Source organism: Eschrichtius robustus, chromosome 5 (assembly GCF_028021215.1).
Source record: "Eschrichtius robustus isolate mEscRob2 chromosome 5, mEscRob2.pri, whole genome shotgun sequence".
NCBI lineage: Eukaryota > Metazoa > Chordata > Mammalia > Artiodactyla > Eschrichtiidae > Eschrichtius > Eschrichtius robustus.
The window spans coordinates 45,009,988-45,027,902 of NC_090828.1; the positions used below are offsets into that span (position 1 = coordinate 45,009,988).

The window sequence follows — 17,915 nt, forward strand, 5'->3', positions numbered from 1 at the left end:
AAAAAATTAATTATTAATTATTGAAAAGATAGACTCTTTGTAATTCAAAAAATCTCTTTCGAGAAACATTGGCTAAATACATAAAACTGAGCCACAGATAAATTACTTTTAAATTTTAAAAAAAGGCTTCTAATAAAAATAAAACAAATTAAATTCTCTTACCTGCTGAACTAAACTCTGCAAAAATATCTCTATTTGTTTGAGGCTTCCCATCTGGATCAATGTCCATGATGGTACGCCACAATTCAGAGAATCTAGCTCGTTTTTCTTTGGGCATATATATTCCATGCCATAGTGCTTTCAACATGTAGTCAATATTGATCAGAATTTGCCCAATTCTGGTATCATAATAAGCTGGAGGTAATTGACAAGAAGAACTCTGATCATAATTAGCTTCTAAACTGATTGAAGGAATTTGATTTAAGCAATAAATTCCAACAGCCAATTCCCTTATGATTTGATGGACTTCTCTATAGTCTAAGAGGGCAGTAGGGTCTACAGGAGTCAGCAGGATTGCTGTGGAGAAGGCTACATTATTTATTTGACTCATAATTCCACACGGGATGTCTAATTGAGAGTGGACATCTTCTTTGGCAGACAACCAGCTAACTAGTGCAGTAGTTAGCAACTCTTGTACTTCACTCCGATCATATTTTTCAAAAAAAGCAGAAGCATTTCTCTGTACTGCTAAATTCTCCAGGTAAGTTTCTTCATCTTGAATTTGATCAAATCTAGGTGCTCCTTTTTTGGGCAATCTTAACATTTCTAATTAATTCTAGTGTGTCCTTTCTGAAGTTTCTGCAATGAATAAAAAGGAAAAGACAAGCAATAAAATTTACCATGGTAATGAAGCTGAATTTCTCAAGAAATAAATCTGTACCTTTCATCTTTATCACGTTAATTGTTTCATGGTCAACCATTATATTTTTTCAATTAAAAATTCTTTTTCAATTAAAAATTAAAAAAAATTTTTTTCAATTAAAAAAATTTTTTTTAAACGACATACATTATATTTGTTTCAGGTGTACAACATAATAATTTGATATATGTATATATTTTGAAACGATCACCATAATAAATGTAGTTAACATCCATCACCATACATAGTTACAGAATTTTTTTTCTTGTGATGAGAACTTTCAAGATTTTATTATCAACTATAGTTGCCATGCTATACATTACATCCCCAGGACTCACTTATTTTATAACTGAAGTTTGTACCTTTTGACCCCCTTCACCCATTTTGCCCACCTCACCCCCTGCCTCTGGCAACCACCAATCTGTTCTGTTATCTATGTTTGGGTTTTTCCTTTTTTGTGTGGTTTTCCAAAACCACTATTTATTGAGCATCTACTATTTGCCCAGCTCTTTATACACAATATTTCATTTAATTGGCCCCTCTGTACAGTGGTTCTCAAAATCTAGCCTGTGTTGAAATCACCTGCGGCTTGTTACGACAGATTGCTGGATCCTACCCTAGAGTTTCTGATCCAGTTGGCTGGAGTGGAGCCAGAGAATTTCCGTTTCTGAAAAAGTTATTTGCTGCTCGGCGAAATAGGCGCTGGGAGCCCCACTTTATAGATGCAGAAACGAGACTAGGAAGGTTACAGGATGGGCCTGAGGTTTCACACCTTCAGAATCAGAACCATCCCAGGTCTGTCCATCCTCAAGTTCAAGACCTATGCCCACTGGACACGGGAAAAGGGAAAGGACAAGGAAAGGGAAGAAACCAACTCTGAGATGATACTTTGCTTGTCCAGGAGAGGGGAGCTGCGTCCACTCCGGTCCTTGGAGTATTCCCGGGGCCGAGGGCAGTGGTCATTTTGAATGACCGGTCTCTCGTTGGGCCCGAAGCCAACGTCAGGAGCCCCGCGTGGGCGAGGGCGAGGGTAGCCACTGCAGGGAGGACTGGGAGGGACTCTCCTGAGCCGAGGGCCTGGGGAGGCCTGCTCGCCGCGCGCAGCCTCCAGGCTCTCCTGGGAGCCCGGGCCTTTGCTGAAGTCCCGCCGCCCCGGCGCGGGCCGAAGCCGTTGGTACCCGGGGCCTGGGACGGCGGGGCCGCGCCGCGAGGGGGCGCTCCTGTGCTTCCGAGGGCGGGGCCTCCCGCCGGTGCCAGGGATGCTCGCCGCGGCTTAGATTCCTCCAAGGCAGATGCCCTACCCCACCCCCACCCCCACCCCTCCCCTTTAGAACTCAGTCCGGACTGGGGCTCTGCGAACCGTGCATCTCTGTCATTTCCTACTTTCACTATTTGTCTACGAGAAAGCACACAAACAGAGCGGCAGAGGCGAGGGCCCCAGGCTCTGAGGTAGTCCTGAGTTAGAATCCCACCTCTATCATCATTCTTTTACTCAACAAACATTTATGGAGCGCTTGTTATGAGCCAGGCGCTGGGGACGCCGGAAAAGGGCAGCTGTAAAACCTCAAGGAGCTTACAGTTACGCAGATAATCATACAGCTGCATTTAAACAGTACCATAATGTAAGGTAATGACAGCACATGAAGGAAAGCTAACCTTCATGGGAAAGGCTGCCCTGAGGAAGTGATCTTTCAAGCTGAGCCTGATAGATGAGAAAGAGCTATCCAAGCAGAGAGTTGGAGAAGTAGCTTTCCAGGCATAGGGAACAACAGGTGATGAAGAACTGAGCTGAGGAGAAAGTTGAAATTTTTGAGAAACTGAACAAAACTGCATAGAGAACTAGAGAGATGTGGGCACAAAAATAGGATGAGGAGGTAGGTGAGGGCCAGACTATGAAGGCTGCTGAGTTAAAGATTTTGAACTTTATTCTAAGAGTTTACGCTAGATTGATGGCAGTAGAGGGCAGGTGCAGGCTTGAGTGGTGGTGGTGATCGTGATGGAGGGCTGTGGATGGGTTTGAGAAATAATGAGATGGCCTACTGGGAACAGATCGAATAGTGGCAGAGTTTAAAGAGAAGGTGGTCATCTAGGTGACACCTAAATTTCTGTCAGGAGCTATGGGGGATCAGGGCAAGATTAAGAGTTCAGTTGTACCTGTGAGAGAACCAAGTAGAGATGTCAGATGTGCCTTAGATATACAGGTCTTAGCTAAAAATGGCAGCTTGGGTTAGATGTATACATTCCGGCAGGCTTAGGGTAAATGAAGCCAGGGGAGTGGCTGAAATCACCACGGGAGAGAATAGATAACTGAGAACCCAGGATGGAGACCTGAGAAATTTAATATGTAAAGGTCAGGTGGAGAGGGTGGAGGCAGGAAAGAATACAAAAGCGAGCAGTCAGGAGAGCAGGAGGAAAGCCAAGACTGGTCACAGAAGCCAAGAGAAGAGAATGGCCAACTTCACTGGATGCTGCTCTAGGTCAAGGGAGATGAGAACTGAAACTTTTCCCTGAATTTAGCAACAGGGAGGGTTTTGGTCACTGTTTGAAGGCAGAATTTCTCTTATTCCAACCATGTCACTATCTTAGCTGCTGTGGAGGTAGTGAATATTAATAAACTTGTCATTGCTCTCCCAGATCAAGAGATGTCAAAAAGTCACTGCCTTCTTTAAGAGAGCTGCATGTTTGCACTTCTGAAGTATGAGCAATGTATGTAAATTCCTAAAATTTCTTTCCCACTATAATTAAAAGAATCAAAGTATGTCCAGATCCAGAAAGGGTGTCAGCCCTAACTGGGGATAGATCCCAAATGTGACCTTGCGTTATGGTGGTCACGACTGAATACTGTGGGTGGATGTCAGGTTGGAGTGAAGTTGAGTGACTAGGTGAAAAGGTGGAAAGGGTGAGTGTGGGTGGGAGGCAAGAGATGGTAAGTACAGGAAGATGTGGGACCAAGGATGTGCATTTTAAATTGGTATAGACTAGAACATTTTAAATGATTATACGAAGGATACTATAGAGAAGAGGTTGAAGATACTAGAAAGACTAGTGTAAGGTTCCTGAAAGGCAGGAAGGGTTGGGATACAAAGAAGAGGTGGAGGCACAGCCTTTTTGATGGATGGATGCATATATTTCTCTTTCTAAAGGCAAGAAGGAAGAAAAGGATGAGTGCACACACAGGTAAGTTAGAACTTTTGGTGTTGGAAAGTTGAGCAGTTCTTAGCTGGATGACTTTGATTTCTCTGTGAAAAGCCGAGGTCATGAGCTGAGAATGGGGAAAAGAGAGGGAGGTTAGAGATCTGTGGGACAGGAGAATATTTAATATAGTCTTCAGAAGTTCTCAGAGGGGGACAGTGAGCTGCCTAAAGAGATGTACCACATGTCTCTCAGGAGTGTGAACCTCAAACAAATTGTTTAGCTTCTCTAAACCTTAGTTCTCTTATCTGTTAAATAACAACAGTAACAAATTGAGTTATTTCTGGATATAGCTACCATGAAGAGTCAATAAAAGCTGCCTTCTTTTAGTGCTGCTGGTGGGAAATTACCATGTAAGAGTTCAAAACAATGTTAATACCACAGTTTAAAATATCCAGGTTGTTCTTTCAAGTATAATCTCTTTCTCTGGAGTATCAATTTGATTAAATTGGTTGTATTACGCTACAAAGTAAAAATTCACGTAATGAATTTTACAGCCACATTATACAATAATAAAGCAGCAGAGTATTTTTTTAAATCATCATTCAGTAAATGTTGTTACACTGTGAAATATTACGTTTTAATCTCTTTTTCAATAGAAAGGTTTTCTAAGGAAATGACTTGGAGCCTTCCACATTTATCAGATGCCTTTTCATTATTCTTTTCCATTTTTGCAATTCTGGATCCAAATTGCATGGCCCGTTTAGGCAGAAGAGCAGAGGTTGTTAGACCAAGTTCCACTGCCGCAAGACGCAAAATTAGTTTTTCACCAATTCCACGGGATAAAGTCAAGTTTGCCTTTTCCCAAACCGGTAGGGAATTTAGAAAGGAGACAACATTTTCATCCAGGAAAGGAAATCTAAAATAAAAAGTATAACTACTATTAAAGAAAAAAATCAATCTGTTGTGATTATTTCTTTTGTATTTTCTTCAGTATGCTAATATTTACAGTATAAATTTATTTTTGAGGGCACTATTTTTCTAGATTAAAAATATTCTAGTCATTTATACAATTTTATGGCTAAAATTTAATCACATTAAAAATTATTTCACAACACTTGTCTAATTTTAATACATATGCTAAAATATAAAGAAATTTTCCCTCAATAGATAAATTAAGCCTATGATGTCAAGAAATAATTTCAAATTGTTTCACAAGATATCTTTGGAGATGCCTTGAAAATAAGCACGGTCTTGAGTTAATTATTCAACCTGTGTCTGCTCTTTACTATCTAAAGATATTGAACTTTAGGGATACGAAACCAATATAGAAGGGCTCTACTCTCCTGAACTTGTGAAACATTTACTTATGGCAAAACGTTATGGTATCAAAATTGTAATTACATTTAAACTGCTTAAATGGCAACAAATTGGTGTAACAGGACAAAATATTAGATTAAAAAAAAAACTTTCTGCTCTTTTGGCTTTCCTAATTTTCTAGCAAATTCTGTTCTTTTTTTTTGTTTAAAATACTCTAATCCTACCCCCTTCCTTCCCAATTCCTCAAAATGCAATACAATTACACTAGTGTTTCTATTTCATTACATTTCATTCTAACTGAAGTAGAGAGATCAGAAAGGGCAAAGGCATTTGTTATACAAAATATTTTATAAAAATGAATTAATTGTGAAAGCAAATTTAAGTAAGAGAAGCTAATAGATTACGGATAATATGTATGCCAAAATCCATAATAAGTAGGTTTAAATCTAGCCACTATAATGGTATTTGTTAAATTACAATTCTGATTTGCTGTTTTAAACATCCTTCACATCCATTTTTACCCAAGGATGTCATGGGGGCGGGAGGGGGTCTTTTTTTTTTTTTGGCTGCACCGTGCGGCATATAGGATCTTAGTTCCCCAACCAGGGATCAAACCCACACCTCCTGCAGTGGAAGCGCGGAGTCTGAAACCACTGGACCGCCAAGGAAGTCCTGGGGGTCTTTAGAATTAACTGCTTTTCCTGAATAAAATAAATTCCCTTTTCTCTGACCTAGCTGAAATAACGGACTGAATTTCTCTTTCTCTCTCTCATACACATAAACCCTTCAAAAGGAAAACATTTTACACACTTTGTATTGTGGCAGTACTTATTTCTTTATAATGAAATTTTGAAAATTATGATAATTTTACATGTCAGAACTGGCAACACAGGAATGACAAGGTAGAGACAAGAAACAATGAAGTCTCAGAGTTTGTGTATTATGATGCTCCAATTCCCAGGAAGCTTATTTGGACTCCTTGTTCTTGCATGCTCATACCCTTGTAATAAAACCATCACTTAATAAATTAACCTACTTGAACAAATTTCTGCTTTTTATAATTAAATGAAACATCTTCTTTTATCCTTAATGCTTTAAAAAGTTGTATTCAAGCACTTTACTATCATCAGAAATATGTTGTAGGTAAACACAAACCCCTAAGATTAAAAAAGAATATATACATGAAAGTGGCTTGATCTCTGAAACTTTCAGATAATCTGCAACATATGACTAAACTGTGTTCAAACAACATATGACAGAGGGGAATCCAGTACCAGAACCACCATTTAAATCAGCATGGATCTATACAGGCATACCTTGTTTTATTGTGCTTCATAGATACTGTGTTATTTATTTATTTTTTTTTTACAAACTGAAAGTTTGTGGCAACCCTGCGATAAGCAAAGTCTATCGGTGGTGCCATTTTTCCAACAGTATTTGCTCATTTCACGTTTCTGTGTTACATTTTAGAAATGCTCGCAATATTTCAAAATTTTCACTATTATATTTGTTATGGTGATATGTGATCAGTGATCTCTGATGTTACCTTGTGATTGCTTTTTGTTCTGTATTTTTAAATTAAGGTATATACATTTTTTTTTAGACATAATGTTTCTGCATACTTAATAGACTACAGTACAGTATGAACATAGCTTTTGTACGCACTGGGAAACCAAAAAATTCACATGACTCGCTTTTTTGCGGTGGTCTGGAACTGAATCTGCAATATCGCCAGGTATGCCTGTACATACAGAAATGTCTGTAGAGACAAAGTCAGGCTCTGTAACATTGGAGGAGAAAGCTTGGGAGTAGGACTATGCCCTTATTGGGAGGAAAGCAAACATCTGAAACAAAACAAAGCCCCTTAAACACCTTCTTCTCAGTATTTCACTACTTCAAGTTTTACGGTCTTTCACTGTAGTCTTAAAAGCAATCATGGCATGGTATCATATTTGAAAATTACTGAAAAGCCATTTCTTGGAGAATGAGTTCTGGAAAAACTGTTCCTCTGGCTCTTCTCCAGCTTTGCTTCTGACCGACTGTGTTTGTAATATAAAGCCAAGATATTGCTGCTACTGTTATTCATCTGAACAAGTCTCCAAAGAAAAAGGAACCTAAAAATCTTTTACAGTCTATTGTCTTTACAAGATTACCCCCAAACCCTCAGATAGATGATAGGAATTACCTTGCTTCTTTTCCATGATCACCAATAACTCTGTCATCACGACCAAGATTTCTAGAAGAAATTCGACCCAGTTCCATCTCGATTTCCTTATTCAGTCCTTCCAGCCCGTGTGTCTGGAAGCGGACACGATGACGAGAATAACCTGCGAGCTGCTCATCTGCACCAATTCCAGTAAGAACTACCTATAAAGGTTTAAAGAAATCCATATAAAAAATGTTATCTACTATACAGTAAGGAAAATAACTAAGATAAAAGTCAAGCTTAAAAAATGATAACCCCAAAGATAACATTTTCAGAGAAAAGCCATAAGGCAAAGTCATAAAATAGTAAAATAGGCCCAGTTTTTACAAAGTCATATACTTTGTGTTGTAGTTTAAATGCAACTGAAATACGCTATATTCTTGCAACTTAAATGCTAAAAGCTTTAAGGGTCAAAGTTAGGTCTCAGAAATCCTGAGTAGAAATACCGTGTCATACCTTTGCACTACTCTGATATGGTTTTGCTTCATCTTGGGTCACTAACCAACCAACTCCTCCAGAAGCAAACCAGACTGCACAGCCAATGCTGTCATCCAACACGGTATCCAAGGGCTGAATTAAGTGGGATATTCGAGTTCGTCTTAATCTTTGCAGTTCTTCCAGAGAAACGTTAATTTCAACAAAATTCCAAATCCGGGAAGGGTTGGCAGCGTGTAGCTCCTTTAGCCCTGCTCTTCCTGTGATTCGATCTGGTACGTTGAATTGTTCATCAGCAATAGCAGCAGCAGCAGCAGTGACATTTTTAGAGGATTCTTCAGGGGGTTTTTCACAATTATTTTTCTCTTTTCTCCCTTTTTTGTTAAAACCAGCTGGTATAGTCTTTTCCTTAGTCATGAAAGCCACATTAAGAAGATCAACTGGTTCATCTAAAGGAATATGACGGTCAGCAAGCGCTGCAATAACCATGGAATCAATTCCCCCAGAAAACAGGATTGCAACATTTGCTTTCCTATTACTAGTTTTCAAAACTTCACTTTGTGTCAGGTTTTCATCCCTAGGTAAACACAAGACACGTCTCTTGACTGCGATACTCAGGACATCAATGAACTGCTGAACTACTTCCTTCATGTGTCCATCAGTAAGAAAGACCTGAAGGGTCTCTCTTGACGGTGGGACGCTGGAAATGCTACTGCAATGGATCTCAAATGCGGCTTGTGGCAAAATCATATTTAAAGGGACAACAGGTTCTTTAAGATACAGTTTGGCTTCATTTGCTGCCACTGATACAAATGTTGGCAAATCTGCTGAAATTTGAGTTAGGCTATTAACACATTCTTTGATAACATCCTCCCTAGAGTTATATTTCCAAGGATACAATTTTAAAACAACAGATTTGGAAATGGAAGTAGACTTTAGATCAATTCTGAAAATTCCAGATGCTGGAACTTCTTGCCACTGATTGGGCACTCCAGACGTTTGGGCGCCAACTGAAGAGAGGCAGAAACTCTTGCCCAAACTACTAAAATGCCAAAGCAAGCTACGACGACCAAAAAAATCCCTACCAAACCACAAAGAATGACTAGATGCTTGATAATATATAAAAGACCAAGGACCTCGGACTTTTGAGAAGAGTGACAAAATATCAGATTCATTCTTACAAGAGGAAAGATAATTAAACATTATTTGCGTATCATTCTCTTCAGCTTCAACCTTTATTCCACTAAAGACTTCTCCATTCCACAGGAATACATTGCCTCTTTCATCTTCCACAGGCTGGGCAGTCAACACACCTCTTAAGTGAAGGACATGACCAGAAAATAAACACTGGTAGTTAATATTAGACTTTAACAACTGTTTACTACTATTGGGTCCCCGCCGTTTAAGATTACACAGTAAATCCTCTTTCAAATCTTTGTTGAAATGCTCAACAGAAAAGCTTACTGCACAACAAATGCCACACATTGCTATGTAAAATCAAGTTGACTATTTCTTGATTTTGGTCTTCTCTGAGTTTTCTATTTCTTGGTATTCTTTCCTCAGCTCATCCAATATATCTGTGGGGGAAGGGAGAAGACATACTAAGTGAAATAAAAATTCTTGAACCTTTACCTAGTAATTCAAAGGGCAAAACAGGTTATTTTCCAAGATCAAAACATATGAGTATATGTACCATGTTAGTTTGAATAATAATTTACAACAGGCTTCTAATGAAGAATGTTTAGTACTTAGGGAACTCGTTTCTGTTTGTTAAATGTTTACTTTGAGCCAGGCATGGGGCTATGCACATTAAATATACATATCATTTTATTTAAATCCCGTAAGACTTTGGAGGCTCAAAGTGATTCACTCAAAACCACAAAGGTAGAAAGTGGTAGAACACTATTTCATACCTAGATCTGTCTAAAACTCTAAAGCTTACGTTAATTATTATCGCTTCCTAACACATCTTATATTTTTTTAATTTGATTTTATTTTTACTGTTGACTCATCCTTGGAAGGCTAACTTGAAAAAAACCAAACCACTGCATTAATTTTATTAACAGGTATACCACCATCCCATCTTTAGATATATGTTTAAACATTCAGATGTAGACAGATATATGTGTAAACATTCAGATGTAGACAGCATAATTTAGGCACCATCATGAATTTCTACAGAAAGCCCACAAAAGAATTTCTGTGTGTTTCTATATAATGTATCAAAAAAAAACTTACTTTTGCTTTCAGAAAGCATTTCTGTTCGGTCTGCAAGAAAGAATATGTCGCTGTTCTGTTGCTGCCTATATACTTTCTGCAAAACATAATTTAGGCTAATATCATGATTTATTCTAAAAAGTAGATGTCAAAACTCTGAACCCTATTATTGCTTATTCTTGAACTTCAGTAACATGTTCAGAACAATACCTTAGCAAATACAGATAAACAAACAGAACTCACCCATTATCCAACTATCTAGAAATTGCTACCATTAACACTGAGGTAAAACTCTTTTTTCTCTGCATATACTATAATACCATTTTTCTTTAGTAATATTTCAGTTTATTTGGTCATTTAAGTATTACCAACTTTTCACCATTATAAATCAATGTTGAGATGAATGTCTTTGTACCTAAATTTTTGTGCACTCTCATGATACTTTCCTAGGTATCAATTCCTATAAATAGAACAGCTGGATCAAAGTGTTACATAGCTTTAAGACTTTGATACATTATGCCAATTTGCCCTCTAGAAAGTTTGTATCAATTGTACCTTACCTTCTAATATTCCCCTTATCAGAAATGTCTAACATGTCAGTTATCAAGTAATCTCTACAATGCTTTAAAGGGCTCAAATCATTTAACTTTAAAATATATGTTTTGGCAGTATAACGACCCATGAAACAGTAGCTTGCTTGTTTGTGAATACATTAATGGAAATGGAGTTAAATAACCATGTTAAAGATTTGGAAGCTTTGAGTAAAAAAACCTGGGGTGGGGGGGGAAGGAAGGGGAAGCATTTATCTTTTTTTTTTTTTAAACAATTATTCACATTCACTTGAATAGTTTCTACTCTTCTCAATAGATTTAAAGTTCATTTATTTCAAAAGAAAACACCAATTCAAGTATAAAATAAATACCATTAGTGACTATGGCTCCAAGATAACATAGTACAATTAGTATCATTTGGTTCAAAGGTAATGTCATTTGCATATGATGGGGAAAAGATTATCAACAGCTATGGTTAATATGTAGATATCTATATATGATATATATTAAAAAATCATGGACACTTCACTTTTGCAATTTAACTAAAAAGATGCTGAAACCTTGTAAATTTTAATATAATATGAATCTTATATGTAGTTCTTATAACTTTTGTATATAGTTAATAAGATATAATCAAACCCTCCCACATACTGTTCGGAATAACGCTAATAACTCACCCTGTTCTTCTTCAGGTTAGAAAGTTCATCCACAACAATTTTTTGTTCTTTGATCTATTAAAATAAGAAAACATTCTTAAATCAGAGGTTATCAAAGTATGCTCAACGAGGGCCCTTTAAAATTAAAGACATGGGATAAGTATTGATTGTCCAAATGGGCAGTCTGTGAATATATAGATTCTTTTCAACAGCAGCTGTGTGGAAGTGCAGGTGGGGGAAAGCTGAGGGAAGAAACAGTGATTAGACTTACAAAGTGTTAGACGGCTCACTGAGCCAAGACAGGGTGTTGGTAACCAGCATTCATATTCAGGCAAGAGCCATAGTTATTACTAAGTAAGATTTACATCTTTTATTTAAAATAGAGAATGTACCAAAAAAAAAAAAAAAAGACAGTATGCACCAAAACCCAAAAGTAATACCAAGTTTTCAATGATTTCTTTTAAATTATATTTTAGCTTTAAAAAAAAAAAAACCAAATGGAATGAAGAGTGGGTTACTCCCCCACCCCATTCCCATGCTTTTCATGATTTATGTACTAAATGGTACAGCCAGACATTCAGAGGAAGCAAGTAGCAGTAAGTGCCCTACCTGGGGTAGTACGACCCAACACTTTCCATCTTTGCTTTACATCTCAAAGGTTAGCACAGGGCTGGCACTGTCAACTAGGTCTCACTTTGTATTAGTAGAAGAGGGCTCAACTAAGTGGAAACTAAGTTTCTTTTAACTCTTTTCAGTAATGGTAGCTATATTGTGAACATGACTGATTACATAGTATCACTAGAGCCTCTAAAAGCATATTTTATAATTTTGGCCTACCTGGGAAGCCTCAAGGATCTGTCATACATCAGTATAAGTGGCATGCTATGGTAGTAATCAGAGTGGGCTGTGTGTGGTTTGAAAATTCATTCCTCACAGATGTGTACCCTCCTGCTCTCCAGCTGACGGTCACTGTAGTAACTGACTACAGAATGAGTTGAATTCCAAGATTGAATTTGTACAACCCCCTTGAAGCTTACGTTTGAACAGCACTTTCCCATTCATTTTAGGAATGGCAGGTATACTTTAGTACTTCAGACAAGGAAACTGTGATAGAGGGATTAGAGACTTGCCCAAGATGCCACTGTCAGTTTGGGACAGAACCAAAGTATTATCTAGGACATCTATTACCTCAAAGGCTATAGCCATCCTCATCTCAAATTTATTTTTAAAGGTGTTTTTTTTTTTTTTTCTCCTGCTTATGGCAGTTAAGATTTATATTATACTGGCTCCCTTTTGGGGGGGGGAGGGGCAGAAGAGTGATAATCAGATACCTGTTTCAGGAACGTAGCTCTGGCCAAAGTGAAGGACATACTGGAAGAAGGTAACAATGGATGAGGAGAGGCCAGTTAGGAAACCTTTGCAGGATTCCCTACGGTAGATGAAAGTGGCTGGTTTAGGATGGTTAAGAGTGTACACAGTGATAAAGGGACATATTTCACATGGGCCTCAAAAATAAAACTGATAGGACTTCCTGATGTACATAAAGGTTGGCTCCCACGTTACTGGCATGGACAACTGGATGGATGGTGGTGACGTTTTCTGAGACAGAGAATACAGGCAGCAGATCTAAGGTGAGTGGTATTTCTAAAAGTATTAAAAGAGCACACAGAAAAAAACCAAACCAGGCTCCTCCTCCTTAGGGAGGATGCCCACACCCTTTCTCTCTGGGTGGGCATCGCTGCCTTGCTTCTACCTTAACTAAACAAACTTTCTCTGTGTGCTCTCCCACTTGTTGTGCTATGTCTCTAATAATAAACTTTGTACCTATTTTTACAGTTTTGCCTCCGTGAGAAACGCATTTTTCACTGGGGGCAAGAGCCAGGGATTGTGGTGGCCAGGATTCCTGGTTTTCATCCAGGCTCCCCAGGTTCAATTCCTGGGCAGGGAATTAAGATCTTGCTTCATGCCATCACTCACTGCTGCCTCTCCGAGATCAGATGGTGCCGAAACCTGGGAGTTAAAGAGATAAAGAAGCTCTTCTCCTCAAGTTATTTATGGTTTACAACAATTTGGTAATTTACACCTGTGGGTAAAATTAAAACATTTATCTTTCTCTCTACCCGCTCCCTCCTGAGATTGGAAACTCTTAGGTTCCCAGCAGCATTATCAGCTCCTCTACGCTGGGGACAATTAAATCATACTAAGGATAATCAGTCTAGTTACACTAAAAAATTGGGGCAAATGCCTTACGAACAATGCCAATATATAATTTCCCTGAAAGATAAGGATTGGTACAGAACAGACTAAGTCAGATAACCTGGGTATATACTGGGCAACACCTAATGGAAGTTCTTGACTTAAATTCTTACTTATGACCTTACTAGTACTGCTAGCTATATTGTTTTCTATATTGCCTGTTTTACAAAATTGTTGCTAATTACATTACCAAATGTGTGACTGAGCCTCTGATAAAATGATGATACATAGTTCCATATGAGATCAATGATTGTAATAGTGTAACTCTAAATATGGGAAGAAGCAACAAGAGGGAATATTTACCTGGACCATAAGGGATTAGTAAGACAGGTGGTCCAGAGGTTTTTGGCTACTGTTAACAGGGCCTAGTCCAGTAACACCACATTGAGTGGCCTGTCAACGAAATCTTTGCCAGACCCGGGAATGAGCATTCCTAGCACCGTGGGACAAAATGGTCATGAAATGCCCCCCAAACCATGGTTAAACTTATGTCCATGAAGGGGCCCTGCCGACTGGTAACTGACACCTGCCATCTACCTCTACAAGGACTAAATCATGGCCACTGCAGTTGCTGACCTTCAACACCCCCTGAAAGGAGTTCAGGGTGGAGATCAGAAATGAGGCACTCTGGGGGACTTCCCTGGTGGCGCGGTGGTTAAGAATCCACCTGCCAATGCAGGGGACATGGGTTCAACCCCTGGTCTGGGAAGATCCCACATGCCACGGAGCAACTAAGCCCGTGCACCACAACTACTGAGCCTGCGCTCTACAGCCCACGAGCCACAACTACTGAGCCTGCGTGCTGCAACTACCGAAGCCCGGGAGCCTAGAGCCCGTGCTCCGCAACAAGAGAAGCCACTGCAGTGAGAAGCCTGTGCACCGCAACAGAGTAGCCCCCACTCGCCGCAACTAGAGAAAGCCCGCGCGCAGCAACGAAGACCCAACACAGCCAAAAATAAATAAATAAATTTTTTTGAAAAAGAAAAAGAAATGGGGCACTCTGTGCTCTGGGAAAAACTGGTAGGACAGCCCTTCAGATAGTCAGATATTTTCAGAAAAAGATTTTATGAGCCCAAATTCTTACATCTTCTCATACCTAGGAAAACACTAACATCATTAATGGTAACATCTGCTTTGGCTATTAAGGAGAAAATTTTCAGACCAATAGCACCTGTTATCTATGTGTTAATACCACATTAAAAGTTAAAACCTACTTAAATGAAACTAGACAACTGGCTACCTGGCTACAAGTCACCCCAAAGCGTCAGGTCCAGACTGGGTTTCAGGCTTTATCTCCTGAAAAGAAATGAGATCTATTTTGTCTATTAACGTTCAGGTTGTCACTCCTCCAACTATTTCTAACTAGGTCTGTCACACCTACTTCAATAACACTGGATTAGTAGAAAAAGACATCAAAAAATTATATGACCGTGCTCAATGGCTTCATTCCTTTGGACAGGGTAACCCAAGCGCTGACACTATCTGGACTACAGTTAAAGTAATGCGGCCAAATGTAACCTGGTTCTTACTCCTGCTTGGGCCCCTGGTTACAACAATTCTTCTACTGATCTTTGGCCCCTGCCTTTTGTTAATCAACTTGTCTAGTTTGTTCTTTCTAAGGACACAACGGTTTCCCAGACAAGATGATGGTGATGCAGATTCCAGCCACTCCTTGGAATAACAACAGAAGTCACCCTGGTCCCCTTAATGAGACAGGACGAGAGCTCTGTGATCCCAACTAGGTAGGGTCTACGAGCCCCATGCCAGCATTTAGAAGCTGCAGAAGACAGACCTTTGCCCTTCATCCTCCCAATAAAGATTTATTGGGGTTCACATCTCTCAGCGGGGATTTGAGGCAGGAGATAGATGGGCTCCAGGCTAGACATTTACAACTGGCCTCCTGTTCACACTTCCTGGGGTGAGAAGAAGATGGGCTCCAGGCCGGACATTCATTACCAGCTCCCTGTTTACATTTCCTGAAGCAAGAGACAAACGGGCTCCAGGACTACATATTTATGACCGGACTCTTGTCTATATTTCGAGATCTGCATCTCGATATAAAAACCAGCAACAGAAATAGAGTAAATAACCGGACATTGGACATTTTTATGGCAGGAACAGAGTGGGACTAAACCCTGTGAAAAGATCAAGAGGTCATACATTTCCCATCCTTGGGGCAAGGGAAACATTGCACATGCGCAGAAAGGCTCCTTGGGGGTCCAAAAGGAGGGGGCACCACCTCATAATATGTGATGGCCGTCCCACAGGCCTCTGGGCTGTAATCCATGTTGGAAAAAAGTTGCGCACGCATGTTGGGGAGGATCCTAGGGCAGGTCAGGTGTGGAAAAAGAAACCAGATAATGGGCCAAAGGTAAACAAAGACCTGGAAGAACTGCCCTATATAAACGACTTCACCACCTCTTTACTGCACTCCTCCTCATTGCTCTCCGGGTGTGCATCTCTGCCTTGTCTCTATGTTATCTATTCTCTGTGTGCTCTCCCACTTGTTGTTGTGCTATGTCTCTAATAATAAACTTTGTACCTGTTTTGTTTTTTGTTTTTAAAGAAAAAAAGCAACTATGAATCTCAAAGACGTGCTGAGTAAGAGACGCATGCGCTATGATTTCATCTACATGATGTTCTGGAAAGGATAAAACTGTCGTGATGCAAAGCAAATCAGGGGTTGCCCGAGGTTCTGGGTTCGGGAGAGCACAGCTATAAAGGGAGTCTTTTGGGGTCATGGAACTGTTCTGTATCCCAATTGTGGTGGTGGTCACACAAATTTACACATGTGTTAAATTTAGAGAAAAGAAAAAAGGGTCAAATTTTACTGTACGATAATTTTTAAAATAAAACTTTAAAAAATTCACAATTTGAAAGACAAAACAACTAAACCCCCGCCCTACTGCCACCTGGGTCTAATACTGGGGCAAGTTTCAAGGTCTCCCTTTAACTGTAGCTGTCAAAGCAGCGGGACAAAGCTGAGACCGGACCACTCGGCCGCCGTGTGGGGGGCGAGCTGCGCCCCGTGCCGAGCCTGGGGGCCTTGTCACCTCGTCCCACACTCACCTTGTTGCTGAGATCTTCCTTGTGCTGGGTCGAGTTGTCGGTAGGGACCAGCCCGGAGCCGTCCTCGGGTCGCGCACCTCGGCTGGGCATCTCCACGGAGCGTCAAATATGCAGGATGTGCAGCCCGGAGAGCGTTCTAGCGGCTCCCAGTCCACAGCCCCAGCACGTCTGAGCTCCCAGCGGCTCCATCCCCTCCCTTTCCCTTTTCCGTGAGTCCTACCAATGGCGTCTGCGCACTCACTCTTACGCCTGCGCGCTCACTCTCTTACGCCTGCGCGCTCACTCTCTTACGCCTGCGCGCTCACACTCTCTTACGCCTGCGCGCTCACTCTCTTACGCCTGCGCGCTCACTCTCTTACGCCTGCGCGCTCACTGTCCCTCTTACGCCTGCGCGCTCACTCTCTTACGCCTGCGCGCCCACTCTCTCGTACGCCTGCGCAGTCCGGATCGGGCCTGGGAGCAGTTGCACGCGTGCGCACAAATGATTAGTGAGCACGTGAGCAGAGCCTGGTTGTGAAATCTGAGAGGTTCCTGAACGGTCCCCTAGTGGATGGGGTGTTAAAACGCTCGTCACCACGTGGCATCCGGTAGACTGTGAGTTATATGCGCCCCCCAGTGGTAAATATAAAGAATAGAAGCGCTGTAGAAATACCGCTTAATATTTATTATCTAGGCAAGAATATGAAGCCAGGCACAAATTTAAGAGATACGTTGTTGGCAATGGAACTGTGTGTGGCAATGGAACTGTGCAGACTAGGTAAAGTTTTTGTTAACTTGTTATTAAGGTTAAAAGATAAATACAGGATTCCCAGGTAAAAATGAATTGCAGGTAAATGAATAAATTTTTAGTGTAAGTATGTCCCATGCAATATTTGCAATATCTCACTACTATGAGAAAAATTATCCAAAACTTGGAAATAGGCAAGAATTTACCAAGGTGTTCTTTCATAGCTTTGCTGAGCTTGACTTTATGTTGACTGGGCTATTTTATAATTCTGTAGGGGCGGGGGGGGGGGGGTAACAGGTAGCTTTTTGTCTGGCAGATATGCAATAATTTCTATCTGATACACCAGATAACCCCACACATTGTGACTTATTGTTCTGTAAGATATTTAACAGTTTTGCATCTAACTCTGCAATCCTACCCTAATTTTTAAAATGAATATATGTTTACTTTCTCATGTACTTTTAGAATTGGTTTTAGCATCTTACTG

At 40.1% G+C, this 17,915-nt stretch overlaps 3 protein-coding genes across 3 annotated transcripts in view; all 3 read right to left on the reverse strand.

Annotated features, from left to right (window-relative positions):
• ANKAR (ankyrin and armadillo repeat containing) overlaps nucleotides 1-7,585 on the reverse strand; it is a 70,483-nt gene extending 62,898 nt beyond the window's left edge. Inside the window, exons 1-2 of the mRNA XM_068544794.1 lie at nucleotides 7,497-7,585; nucleotides 163-798 (exon numbers count right to left, since the gene is read on the reverse strand). Coding sequence (XP_068400895.1) covers nucleotides 163-763 — 601 coding nt within the window. The 5' untranslated portion in view covers nucleotides 764-798; nucleotides 7,497-7,585. The remainder of the gene's footprint in view (nucleotides 1-162; nucleotides 799-7,496) is intronic.
• ASNSD1 (asparagine synthetase domain containing 1) lies at nucleotides 4,578-9,437 on the reverse strand. The gene is made up of 3 exons (XM_068544795.1): nucleotides 7,974-9,437; nucleotides 7,497-7,678; nucleotides 4,578-4,910 (listed from the first exon to the last, which is right to left on the reverse strand). Exons 1-3 carry the CDS (start codon nucleotides 9,435-9,437, stop codon nucleotides 4,625-4,627), a joined length of 1,932 nt encoding a protein of 643 aa, XP_068400896.1. The 3' UTR covers nucleotides 4,578-4,624.
• Nucleotides 9,339-16,950, reverse strand: ASDURF (ASNSD1 upstream open reading frame). Its single transcript, XM_068544799.1, has 4 exons — nucleotides 16,702-16,950; nucleotides 11,398-11,451; nucleotides 10,191-10,266; nucleotides 9,339-9,529 (listed from the first exon to the last, which is right to left on the reverse strand). Exons 1-4 carry the CDS (start codon nucleotides 16,789-16,791, stop codon nucleotides 9,459-9,461), a joined length of 291 nt encoding a protein of 96 aa, XP_068400900.1. The 5' UTR covers nucleotides 16,792-16,950; the 3' UTR covers nucleotides 9,339-9,458.
• Between the last annotated feature and the right edge of the window lie 965 nt (nucleotides 16,951-17,915).